Source organism: Motacilla alba, chromosome 4A (genome assembly GCF_015832195.1).
Source record: "Motacilla alba alba isolate MOTALB_02 chromosome 4A, Motacilla_alba_V1.0_pri, whole genome shotgun sequence".
Classification (NCBI taxonomy): domain Eukaryota; kingdom Metazoa; phylum Chordata; class Aves; order Passeriformes; family Motacillidae; genus Motacilla; species Motacilla alba.
The window spans coordinates 1,601,203-1,614,471 of record NC_052045.1 but is presented as its reverse complement, the minus strand read 5'-3'; the positions used below and the strand labels follow the sequence as shown (position 1 = coordinate 1,614,471).

The window sequence follows — 13,269 nt, the reverse complement described above, 5'->3', positions numbered from 1 at the left end:
TCACAGATCAATGTATTTGTAAATATCCCAGGAACACATTTTCAACAAATGATGTCTTTATAATTAATGTGTTCAGCTGTGCTATCTTGATTTGGGGGCTTAAAAAAAAAACAACAAACCTAACAAAAAAGCAAACACCAAAAACATTTTGCTTTTTTTTTTTTTTGGCCTAAGGGTAAGTTTCTGTTTCTCGATCATAACATTTATAAACCCAGGTTATCACTCAGCTTTCACATGAAAGTCTTGACCTACACCAAAATAAACCAGGATTTATAGAAGTTGACCTTACAGCTCCAGGGTTTGCTTGAAATCTCGATGTTTTCTTTGAAACTGATGCTAAAATAACCTTTTTAGCTGGCATTTAACTTTGATTGTCAAGAATTTGAGATTCTGTTTAGCAAAAAAACCCCAAAAAGCTGAGAACAGGGATGATGGATCACTTGGTCTGTTCTCCTTTTTGGTTACAGAAATATCAAATCCAAGTGAATGTCAGATGCCCTGGTGTGATGGTTATAAAGGGCCACGGGCAGGTTTTGCCAGGCATGTTTGGGTAAAAATAAGAGTGGCTTAAATACTTAATGATTAACAGAAAACATGTTAACTGTGCAGTGTCCCTTAACCCAGTTAGAGTATTTTATTTTCTACCCAGTAGAAAAGTGTTTCACTTGCTTGTTTCATCTGCTGGCAATAAGGATCTTTTGAAAAGAGCTATTTCAGCCCCTTTTCTGCAGTGTTATTTTGGCTGTATTTCTCCCATAACTGATTTTTACCTTATTGCTATTTTTTTTTTCTCTATAGGCCATACATTCTGAAAGATCAATTTGAAATCAAATCTCACAGAGATGGACTGAATCTTAACAGAATTGAGGTTAGGAGAGCCATTTTCTCTCAAAAAGGGTTTTGCTCCAGACAGCAACAGCAGTTTTGATGCTCTTAATTTCCTTTCCTGGCCCTTTTCTCAGTTGGGATCTCCAATAATGTCAGAGGGACAGGCCAGGCAGTACCACAGGCAGTGTTCAGCTGCTAAAGAGGTGCTGGGACTGGATGGATTTCCCTGCTGGTTTTCTCCGGGTCAGTTCTGCTCCTGCCTGAGGTTCTACCAATTCCATTTTCCAAAACAAATGTACCTTTCATTGTGGGATGCTAAAGGTGATGAAGGTGCCTGCAGTCCATAAAGGAAAATAAAAATAATAAAATAAAACCAAAAATATTAAAATTAAAACTGAAAATATTTCGAATAATATTAATTTTTTTTTTTTTTTTTTTTTTTACTTGGGTTGTTCCTTCAAGCAGTTGGCAATGTGCTGTTACAGCAAATGATGAGTTGGCTTCACTTTTCTCTGTGCTTGGGTAGCTCCAGGAGAAAACTGGAGGCTACCCAGGCTCAAGGGAATTGAATTTAACCTAGCTTGTCACAGTTTTAATCAGTGACACTGGAAAATATTTGGTTATCCTGGTCAGAAAAAAGCAATACTTGTAAAATGAAGTTCAGGTTTTCACCTTTTTCTGTAGAGTGAATGCCAGTGTCATCATTATTACAGGTGAGCTGTTTGATCCTTGGAATCCATTTGCTGACACTTGATCCTGCTTTAAATCCTGACACATTTATAACCCACTAAAATGAGTTGTTTCCTCGTTTTTTCATCATTCCCCACCTGTAGGAAATTGTCTTGCTGCTTTCCCCGTTTTGCTGCTGCAGTGCTTGGGACTGCAGGAGTATTTTTCCTTTGGTTGCTCACGAAAACAAGATGTGTTTCAGTAGGATTTCCCAGTGAACAAGATTTTACATGAATGAAGAAATAAATGTTTGATGTAAAGGCTTTCATTGATTCCCAAAGGCACGGGCCATACAAATTCCCTTACAGCACGCATTTCTGTCTCTTTTGCATAGTCAAAACTATTTCAAAAAGATGAAATTTTAAATATTTTATTAACTGCTGAGAGTTCTACCTTCTTGCTGTGATCATTTTCAAGGCAAGTCAAACCAGGACCTCCTTTCTCTGAGCGTTGAACAGTTTTTATTATTATTGTCAGCTGAGGAAAGGTCAATTCTTTCACCTTGGGGAGGTGATTTAGGAGGGGAAAAAGGAGTCGAACAGGGTACCAAGCCCAAGGTAGCAGTTTGTAACACATTTATAATTTTAATATCAGGGCTGAGAGATAATGATAGAAGAGAACTTTCTTTTCCTTGTTGCAGAATAATGTGAATTGCAATCAGGTACCTTTGAGGTATGGTTTTATGGACTCTGTCTTTCCATTATCAGATATCTCGGTGTCATGACCAGTCCATTGCTCTGCACAACATCTCTATTAATACTAGCATTGATTGCTCATAAAAAATAGGGTTTATAATTAGGAGTGCGTAAAGTTACTACCTGGAAGAGTGGATAAGGAGAAGATGAAATGAAAAAGTCACTTAATCTTAGTTCTGCAGTTGTGCAAAGTACCATTTATTTTTCTCCTCATATAACTGAGTTCTGGGTTGATAACAAGCTGCTGAGTTAATAAATCTGTGGCAGCTATTGAGACTTCTCTTTTAATAACAGAGCTAATGAAGGAGCATTAAGGAAAGGAAAAATAGATTTTGCAGGGTTTGTTCCCATCCTGGTGCTGTGCTGAGTGCAAGAGCAAGGAATTGTTTTTATAACAAAGTCCATTGTTCTTTGCGGGGTCACCCTTGCATTCCAGGGTTATGTGTACTAAAAAGGAACTGCTGATTTGATTCCTCAGCATTTGATTTTATATTGACTTCATTTTCATTTGATCCAGCTAGCTAAAAGATGGGGATGATTTTGTGATATAAAAATCTGCTTTGTTTCCCATTTTAATCCTTCACTGTTCTACCTTTCTCTGCTCTAAGATCCTTTCAGCAGATTGAGAGGCCACTTTGAAGGTCGTGTGTTCCCTTCTGAGACAGATTATAATGTCTGTGATGGGAGCAGAGTGGGTGTGCCCTGCTTTTAAAAGAAATGGACTTCTAAGATTAAAGTGAGAAATACAATTCTCTCCCTGTGGGGTTACCCAGAAGGCCTGGCTGGTACACACAGAACCTATGATCATGTTTTCTAGTCATGTTTGCATGTTTTCAGAGTACACCTGAGCCTTTGGGCAATGATTTTTTATTTCATTTCATCTACTTTTAACTTCCTCTTATTTTGCCTCTCCATCCCCCCTTACAAAAGGAAAGAGTTTTACCATTTATTGATGTTGTAGTTGATTTTATGCCAGAATAGTCAGTCATGTTTATGAGCCAGACTTGCTTTGTGTTGTATTCAATACAGTCTGTTACATAAAAAAGGTAAATACAGATGTTGGAGATAACTGTATGTGCATGTTGAAAGGGACAGAAATTTAATGATTTTTCAAAATTCTTGCTCAGGTGCCTGAAATGCCAGCCCAACCCATTTCACAAGGCATCAAGATATGAAACCATATGAAACCCTTTGTTTTAACTTAACACATAATGTATTAAGAAAATATTTTCTTATTACCTGAAGAAGGAAATTATATTCTTTGACAATTTTGTTTTGTGGTTTTGTGTTTGCCTGAAGTCCTAGCCCAGCTTTGCAATTGCATGATGGCAAAAAAACTGAAAGGAGAAATTCTAAAAAAAATAAAAATCAACAGTTGTAATACTCTCTTAATGTGTTTTTAACCTGTGGAGCTGATGGGCTGGAGGCTGGTGTGTTGAGAGCAGCTATCACTGCAGCCTTTGCTCTTGGAGGAGCAGCGGCACATCACAGTTGATGCCTTCCCTTCCTCCGTGCTTTAATTGCCAGCTCTTAGTGACACTGCAACCAGCACAGAGATTTATTCCCATGCAAAACAGATTGACTTAGGGTAATTTGAATACTTTATGCATGGCTAGGTTCATTAGGAAAAGGAGGCAAGGCAGAACTATAAAAAGAACTAATAATCTCGCTAAAGGAGCCGTTAATTCCCCGCAGCACTGGAGCCACTTGCACCGAGCAGGGCAAGGGGAGGCTGCTTTTGCAGCCTCTGTTCTCTGCCCAGGAACACTTCGCAGAGATGGCTTTTTGTCTTCTCTAATTGCCCCTTTCTGGCTCTGCTGGGTTAGAGCAGGGCCTGAGGTTGGAGGGGGCTCTGGAGGTCACCTTGGCCGCCCCGTGCCCAGCCCGGAGTGTGCCCAGGCCTGGGATGGAATATCTCTGAGGATGGAGCCTCCAGCCCGTGCTGGGGCAGTGCCCAGAGCCCTTCAGAGTCAGGAGGAGTTTCCTGCTGGTCACTCGTGCCCTGTGCTGTGCCTGTGGCCAGCTGGACACCCCTGGGCTGGGCAGAGCCTGGCCGCAGCCCCTGGCACCATCCCTGCAGGTGCTCACAGCCCCTGCTGGATCCCAGAGCATCCCTGCTCCAGCCTTTCCCCTGGCACTGATTTCACCCAAAAAGCAGCTCACACACCGTGTGCGTGCCCCCAGAGGCGTTGGGCACCCAGCTCTGTGCCCAGCCCTCAGCGTGGCACTGCCAGGGGCACGGGCTGGGCAGGCAGAGGGAGCCGAGTCTTTGGGAAAAGCTGAGTGCCTGCAGTGTGCCTGGCAGGTGTTTTGCTTCTGAAGTGACTCTGATGCCTTAGGATTGGAGCTTTTCTATTTTTCATGTATTTATAATCTCGAAATTCTTCAGTGTGTAACTCTGAACTCCATGAGCAGTGTGAGCTGCTGCTGTCCCATTTTGGGCAGACACAGCAATTCCTCTCCAGGCCTGGGACCAAGGACACCTCACTGCCTCAGGGCCCAAGGATGGAAACAAAAGTGAGTTAGGGGAGCAAACTTGGGGTAAATTACTTCATTACCTGGAGCTGTAATTGGAATGAATTAGCCCCCAATATGGAAATAAACCAAACTTATAAAAGTGTACAAACCCTTGACCCATCATCCATTTTTGGGTGTAGCCCTGGGGGGCTTTGTCTGCCCCAAATGCCCCTGAAGGCCCTTCAATAAATAGAACTGCTTTTATTCCCTTCATTCTGTTTTTAGGTAGCCCCAAAAGGCATCAACCTCTTTATGATATCCCAGCCCTGTGTAAAAGTCCCAGCACCTGAACAAGACAGGGGGGCAAAGGTCAAAAGGAAGCAGCTACCAAAAAAAAAAAAAGGAAGAAAAAAAGAAAAAATGTGCATGGCAGGAACTCATTGTCAAAAAGAAAGATGCAAACCTGCAGAACACTGAGTGGGGGTTAGTCTCCTGCCCCTTTGTGTGTGTGTGTGTTCATGGCTTTAAAATTTTATTGTAAAGGCATTTGGGAGCGTGCCTGGTGCTTGGTGATTGTTTTCCTGTGATAGAGACATATTTATTATTCATTGCAATAATTACTGGGTAATATCTTATACTGAAAGTTGTTCACGTTGCACAATCAGGAAATGCTTAGGAAGTGGCTGATTTAACTGCTCTATTTTTAACTCTGTACCAAATTACAGTGAGAGGTGTTTGGGCTTTTGGGCTTTTGGGCTGGGAGCATCTAGCAGGCTTTCACCACTGCACTGGTCAGTGCATTCTCATGAAACTAAAAATGTATTTTTCCAGAGATTCTGCGCATAAATTATTTATAAAATTTGAAAGATTTTTACCCAGAATTGTATTTATTATGTGCTGTTTCCAAGGGGACTGTGTTTCAGGATTCTCCTAATGCTTTTATCACCCAGCTTCTCTGATCAAGAAAGTAATTTATTGCTGATTGCAGAACTCTTGAACTCAGTCTGGCAGCTGCAGTGTGAAACTTCTCTGATCCAGTCTCCTACTTACTTATTTACATATCATTCAGAATGATTTTCAGGGCTGTTTGAAAACCTCTTGACATTGCATTATCCGTGTTTCAAATCTTGTGGTGATTTGTTTTTTTCTCTCTTTTTGTTGCAGATAACAAACGAGTGACTTTGGAAAGGTCTCGTTCTCGACACAACGGAGCAATTGCAGCTGTATGATTCTTCTGATGCCAAAGAATTAATGAATTGTTTTATTTGCAATGAAATGGATGCGCTTTGGGAAGAGTTTATCGTCCAAATTGGCAATGATCATAAAGGAATACTGGTATTGATTAAATGAGATGGTGGAACAATATGTAATTTTAAAGCAGTTGCTAAAAAAAAATCCACATACTGTATCTTATTACCCCAACTACCAAGATCTGTAAACAGTGTTAAACAGTAGGGTATATATCTTATTTTCTTATGTTCTTTCTTTTTTTTTTTTCCACCCCTTTTTGTTTAAGCTGGCAACTCACATGAAAGGAGTTGGGGATTTCTAGGTTATGTTTTATATGGGTAAGAAAATACACTTCTGTTGAGAGTACAGCTGTGGATTCCATTTGCGGTTCTGATTTGAACATGAAAGGAAAAATAATAAAATTGTATGTTAATAAATTCAGAGATGAGCTGGTCTACATTATCAGAATCTTTTTTGTAACCATTAAAAAAGCAACGCATAGCCCCAGTCAGGTTGCTGAAAACCTTATCTCAGTGTAAAGCCTGGTGGATTCAGCTGTTTCAGCTGCCAGTGGGATACACCACATATCTACACTTCTGGTGATGTGATGAGGTGTAGTTACTTATCACTGCTAAAAAGAAAAAAAAAACTAAATAAAACAGAGCATAGGATTTTTCCAAAATTATATCAAGGGCAGAATATGTTTTTAACTGTATCTAAGGAGGGAATTTTCTAATTGTGCACTTATATATTCTTTATAAAGCTGTTCGGGGGAAAGTGTGATTGTCCTATTTTGATGATGCTAAAATGCCTGTGTGTAGGTTTTTAGAGACAAGCTACACAATGAAGTTTTTCAGAACTGCCTCTGAGTTTTTCCTCTGTTTCTCAGGTAAAATACGTAGGGGGTCTCCACTGGTGGATTTTAGTGCTGAGAGTTTAGCAGCTACCAACACATTTCCTACCTGGAGCACTGCCTAGCAGTGACCAAGTCTGATTTTTGGGATGCTCCTCCTGTTCCCCTTTGTGCCCAGCCCCTTGCACTGCAGTTCCTCAGGTGAGCAGCTGCCACTGTTGGTGCTGGCACTCCTGGGGAGCCCCTGTCCCTCTGTCCCCAGGGCAGTGGCCAGCCTGGCTCGGGCCAGCTGCCCCATCCTGGCCACTGAGGGACCGTTGCTCCCCTGGAGGGGAGGGAGGATTTGAAGGGGAATTCCAGTGGAACTACTGCATCAGTTGCTGAGCTGTGATGTTTTTAAAGAATCAGGATGCTCTGCAGCAGCTGGCACTTGTTCTCAGATTATTAATGCTTATCACTGATTGATGAAATTATTGTGGATGCTTTTATTGCCTGGGGTTATGGGGAACTTGGGGTTTTTTAGTGTCTGTAAAGGCTGTTTGGAAGGTGAGGTGTCAGTGGTTTCTGTGCACAAACTGCTTGCTCGGGAGGGATTTTGCTCCTGGAGCAGTGGATCTTTGCACTACTGCTTGAGCCAAGCATCTTTGTACAGTAGATTCTTTTTGCTTCTCTGCTGAGATCCTCTGAAAACTATTGGATTAGTTTGGGATGAATTCCCACAATCACAAACCGCATTATTGTAAGAAAAGATACAGCTCCTTTTTAATCTAGTGTTCAATTGTAATTTTTATTTTTTTTCAAAGACTACAGGGGGTTTGCCCATAGCTCTAAACATAGGAATACCACTGAAGCCTAGTGAAATGCTTGCTGTCAACTAAATACTCTCCCTAAACTGTTTGGGGGCTTTAGGAACAAACTGAAGAGTTGTATGGTACTTCAGGAAAAAAAAAAAAAAGAAAACAAAAAAGAAAAAAAAAAAAGCATGCAGCAGGATTTTGTCTCCTTGTTTATCAGTAAGAGCTAAAAAGAATTCTATCCTGTTTCCTGCAGGGTCAACATCAGCCTTGTATTGAAGCCCTGCTTCTTTAAATGGAACTATTAAATTTACACTTACAAAAATGTGCTTAATGTACAAAGCCAGTTTAAAGGATTAGGTTCATAATGTCTATAAAAATCAATGGTGTCTTAGAATTCAGATTTTGAAATTAGCATTTTGCTGGGATTTACAAGTATTGGTATAATCTTTATATGTGAACACTCAAAAGCTCTCCACAGAATCTTTATACGATAGCAGTAGTTATTAGTGCACAAGGTTTTCATTTCCATGGGTTATATATTTTTTTTGGAAAGCTCTGTGAAAGCTGGCTACAGATTTTCGAGAACCAAATCTTAGGAAAAAAAAAGGCAAATCCAAAATAACAACATCATCTGATGCTTCTATTTTACTACTATTTTTTTCATATTTGAAACATTTATATAATTTAATGGACATATCTGTTAGAACGAAAGTGTCTTTCAAAGGAAAACTAGTTTAGAAGATAATTTATGTAAATATAGGGTGCTCGTATTTATGAAGTCTAAAATATTTTCTGAAATTGATGCTGGTCACTTTGTCTTTTGATAGTTTTTCAGTCTATATTAAATTGCAGATATTTTTAATGTTTTTATTATTGATCTAATTTTCAGAGGTGTCACATGTTTATCTAGAAGTGTAGAAGAGTAGCACCTTTTTCAGAAATGCACTTGCCTTATTTTCTAATTTTAAAAAAAATGAAATATATCAGTTAAATTATATTTGTATTCAAAGTAATCCCAGAAAGAAAATCACTGGAGGGTTCATACATAAATTTCTTGCTAATTATGTTTCACTCTCTGTCCTCTGAGACATGACGTTAACAATATACCAGCACATCTGTTTGCATTCACTTTTTACCAGTTACAAGTTCTGAGAGAGTTTTATTTTTTTTTTTTTAATGATGTTACACTGTTTACATTTCTTAGTTTATTTAAGAGGAAGATAATTTTACCTTTGCGACGACTCGAACTCAGCCTCCGAATGTCATGGGAGTGAAATGTTTCAATCGTGTACAAATACACATATCTGATATCTGTGCTGAGCTCCTGGCAGTGCAGCTCACACAGGGAAAGGCTCTGGGCTCCTGCTGCTCCAGGTTCCTGCAGTTGGCTGAGAGAACAAGTGCAAGCTCTGTGTCCTGTGTGTGCTCCAGAGGGAGCCTGTCCCAGCACACCCGTGCTGCTGGTGTTCATCTGATTATTTGGCTAAAACCAAAACAGGAGCAGTGCCTCAGAGGCGCTGGCAGACAGCTCCAGGGAGCATTCCCAGGAATATTGTCCCTTGTTCTGGTTTCAGCTGACTGTGGTCACTAGGAGCAGTGTGATCTGGAATGATCTGTTCTTCTTGAGAATTGAGATACAAGAGCGTTCCCAGAGTTCCCTTCTGTAATATGCAAATAATCATGAATATCTGTATATTTTTGCATTTTTGTGTGTGGTATATGTACTACCTCAGACAAATGCTGTAAAAAACCATAATATTTCCATGGTTTCTATCCAAGCCACAATTCATTAGTAACCTACTTTAAATTCATCCCACAACACACCAAACTCTGAGAATCTGGCTGAGTTTTCGGTTTGGCTCTGGAAATCCTCCTATAGCTTTTGTTAAGGAAACTTTGCAGCCTTCAGCTTTCACATCCCTCAGGCAAACCCTGCTTTGATGGGCGACTTCAGCCCTTCCTACCCTGAGAATGATCTCGCTGGTGAATGTTTCAAACAGGTCACAGTTCTGTGGGAGCAAACTTCCCTGTGTATGTAAATTGCTTTCTTTCCATTCAGCAAAGGCTTGGCCGAGTTCTACTTTGCTGTTTGCCTTCCAAGTGCTGCAAGGTCGGGCAGGACAAGTGCAGAGCAGTGTCCAGCCCACCTCTGATGTGCCATACTGTATTTGCAAGTTTAAACTCATTTTGGAATAAGTCTTGTGAGAAAGCTCTTCCTCTGCGGTGTCTCCGCACGCGCCCACGCATGCACACGAAATGTAAATAAAAAATTATTTAAAAAAAGAAAAAAAAGAAATTAATCAAAGCAGATGCAGCCAAATGCCTCAGCTTCGGGTGTCTCCAGGTCTCCTAGTGCTGCTTTTGTGCTCCAGGGAGGGAGTTGTGTGAGCCTGTGCATCCTGCAGTCCTGCCAGCACCCACTGGTGTCACGGGGAGGGAGGGAAAGGAGAAGGATTTGTTCTTGGAGTGCTTTTAGCACTGTTTGAGGTGGTACATATGCCACAGAATCTGAACAATAACCTATTGCAGTTCAGTCAATCTGCTACCATGCACCATTTGATTTCCCTTTTGGAAGTCATAGGACTCCTGATGCCAAAAAAAAAAAAAAAAAGATTAAAAAAAAAAAAAAGGTGATAAAACTCATGCATTTCTATTTTTTAAACAGCTCTGTGTTTGTATGTAATGTTTAAAATAGGAATTTGATGAAATCACAGCCTGGCCATTGTTAATCCATGTATTCTGAAAACTGTAATAAAGATATACATACCATGATTCTGGTAGATGCACCAATGTTTTACTTGATGATCATGATTATTTCCTGTTGAGTACCATCACCCCAAAGCCTGGGTTTGCTGTATAAAATTGTCATGCTGAATTACATTCCATTTTAGCTTACTGTCGTGTTGTGGATTTCTGTCTTTTTTTTTTCTCTGAGGTATCAATTCTATTTAACTTGAATTTGGGGAACCAGGTGCCTTTTCCAATGAAGGAGGACTTGAAAAACCAAATAGCCCTAAAAAGTATTTAATTATAAAAAACCCAATTAAATCATGGTGATACCATTTAATTTAATAAAAGGGAACCAATGAACAAACCCCATGGGTCCATATTTATTTTAAGAGGCTGGATTTCAGTATAGAATTTCAAAGCAGACATATAGTCAGGCAGCTATTGCTGATGTGTTTAAAATTATTTAATTCATTCCCAGAATGGTCTTAACAGAAACTTGGCGGACTCTTCCCTTCAAAACTGTTAAAGATGTCACCAGAGCAGACTGAACTGCACAACAGCATAGAGAGATTTGAATTTTACTCAGAATTCTAATTGGGTATAACCCTAATGCATATGAGCAGCCATGTTGATGCAACTCTCCTTAAGTAACTTTCTGGATGTGGAAAAGATGTGCCCAGGGATGGTCAAAGGCACCATAAATAAATAAATAAATAAATATATATATATATTAAAAATTCCCCCAAACCTTCTGCAAATGCCCACATAAATATTTAATTTAAAATAAGCTTTGATTCTTGAAACATTATTAATTGTGGGGTGTTTTTTTGATAATGCTAACATCCATGTATGGGTTTATTAAATTAGTGATTGCTGTCTTTAGCACCCTGTGCATGCTGATAGAGTATGTGTTGGTTTATGACATGAATGTTTTCATCTCATAATTATCCAGAAGTAGCTGGTTCCCTGCCTTTAAATACTCATTATGTGAAACTTAAAAGTACAATTGATTGTGGTACCAGGTGGTTAAAAATTATTTCATAAATTCTTTTTCACAAAACTGGGCATGGATTTTGTTTGGGAGAAAACATTTCCAAGGATCCCCAAGTTCCTGTGAATGTGCCCAGGCACAGTGGAAGTGTCTCTTGAGCCGTCCCCATTATATTTGGCAGCAGTGAGTAATCTGCAGTCACTCACAACAGCATAACTTGATTATTCCTTTATGATGGCAGTCCTACTCAATGGGATATTTAAAGCACTCACTGGTAGAAAAGAGCTCTCTCCAGTTGAGGAGAGTGGGAGACAAGCATCTGGCTTTTGAATAGTGAGGGATCAACAAAAGCAGGGGGGTGGTGATAATCCGCTGTCAGTCTGAGCTCTCAGTCGTGCTGGCAAAAATATCCCAAGGAACTCCCTGATTTACACACTTGGGAATGTTGGAAAGCAGCATTTGGAATAACACATAATGCCACAAAGGACAGGAAGAAATAACGAGGAGGAAGAAAGCACAGAGAAAAGCGTGCTACAGAGTGGTTTGTGAAAGGTGGGGCTTGACCAAGTACTGGAAACACAGGAGGGCCCCCAAGAGAAAAGCAGGGGTGGCACAGAGAGGCCAAGTGCTGCCTTAGGGAGCACAGGGAGCAGGCCCAGAGCAGCTGGTGGGTTCTAGCACCCAGCACAAGGTGCTGCTCAGCTCCCAGCTGCAGTGCCAGATGTTGGTCCTTGAGGGGATGCTGCTGCACAGCCCAAGGGGAGGGCAAAGGGCTTCACTCACCCCCTCAGCCACAGCTCCCTTCCAAACACCCAGTCTGCATTTTGGGAACAGAAACCATTCTCCTCTTGCCTGCTGAGGTTTGGTGGCCATCCTCAGCACTGCACTGACAGAATTCAGTGCAAACTTCCCCTGCAAAATTCAGGCAGAAGTCCCCATCCCTGGAGTAGAGTGTTCTCTTCAGAGATCACCAAGGAGCTGCCTAAGCTTAGAAAACAAGCTTCTGTAATGCAATACTTTACAATATAGGATGTTTCTTAACTTTAAGGTGGAACTAGATACCTGATTTTTAAAAATCTGGAATCAGAAGAAGCTGCTTTGCCCCTGCAATAATTCTTCATTCATTGCAAGACTTGCAGCCCTGCTGGAGTGAGGGGCTCAGTGTTTTTTTCACTTGGGGTTTTTCCAGAATGTGGTAGCCATAAACTGGAGCAGACACAACTTACAAGAGGGGAGAAGAACATAAATAATTCAGCAGAAACTATTTCAGGTGCTTCTGGGGGCTTTTTGCATCAACCATTGTATTTTCTTCCTAAATAATTTCATTTTGGTAATCTGACTTGTACAGCAGAGGCCATTTAAAGAAGCATTAATCACAGGTGGTATAATCCCTTTTACACAAAGGAACAATATAAAAAGGACAAACTTCATTTCTCTGGGTTTCAGCGACCTCTGTCAGGGGAGTGCTGTCTTTTGCCATTCATTTGTGTTTGCCTTGAGCTCACCATGTGTTTTGTCCTGTAAAATCTGAATATTCCTGATTCCTGCATTTGGCAAAGGACTGACAGAGCAGATGAAAGGTCTCTTGATCTGTTCCCCTGTGTGGGCCAGCAAGTGATTCAGGCTTGCAGCTATTTATCTGTGCGCCACACAGGCTCTGAGGGTCAAGCTCAGCACTGGGAGCAAAATTTAAAACACCAAATGCAAAGTAAAGAGAACCTGGAGGGCAACAAAAATGCATCTGTTGGACGCCAGCTCTGATGTCTTGGTCTGGTTGGACTGTTGGACAATTTTGGCCTTTCAATAATTCCTATTTGTGCATATTATTAAGAAATCAGATGGAAAAGTTGTGCCAGGTCTAATTGTAGGTGCTGCAAACTGCTTGGATTATTCAGTACTCAGGTTTTTGCTGTTCCTCACTAACTTCCTGGAGCCAGAGTGATGAGCACTTGCAGTGAG

General features: G+C 40.6%; 1 protein-coding gene across 4 annotated transcripts in view; it reads left to right on the top strand.

Annotated features, from left to right (window-relative positions):
* The window catches only part of DIAPH2 (diaphanous related formin 2), a 174,449-nt gene extending 163,964 nt beyond the window's left edge, over positions 1–10,485 (top strand). For all 4 annotated transcript variants that reach the window (XM_038122767.1, XM_038122765.1, XM_038122764.1 and 1 more), the window contains one exon: positions 5,874–10,485. In XM_038122767.1, coding sequence (XP_037978695.1) covers positions 5,874–5,938 — 65 coding nt within the window. In that variant the 3' untranslated portion in view covers positions 5,939–10,485. The remainder of the gene's footprint in view (positions 1–5,873) is intronic.
* The last annotated feature ends 2,784 nt before the right edge of the window (positions 10,486–13,269 follow it).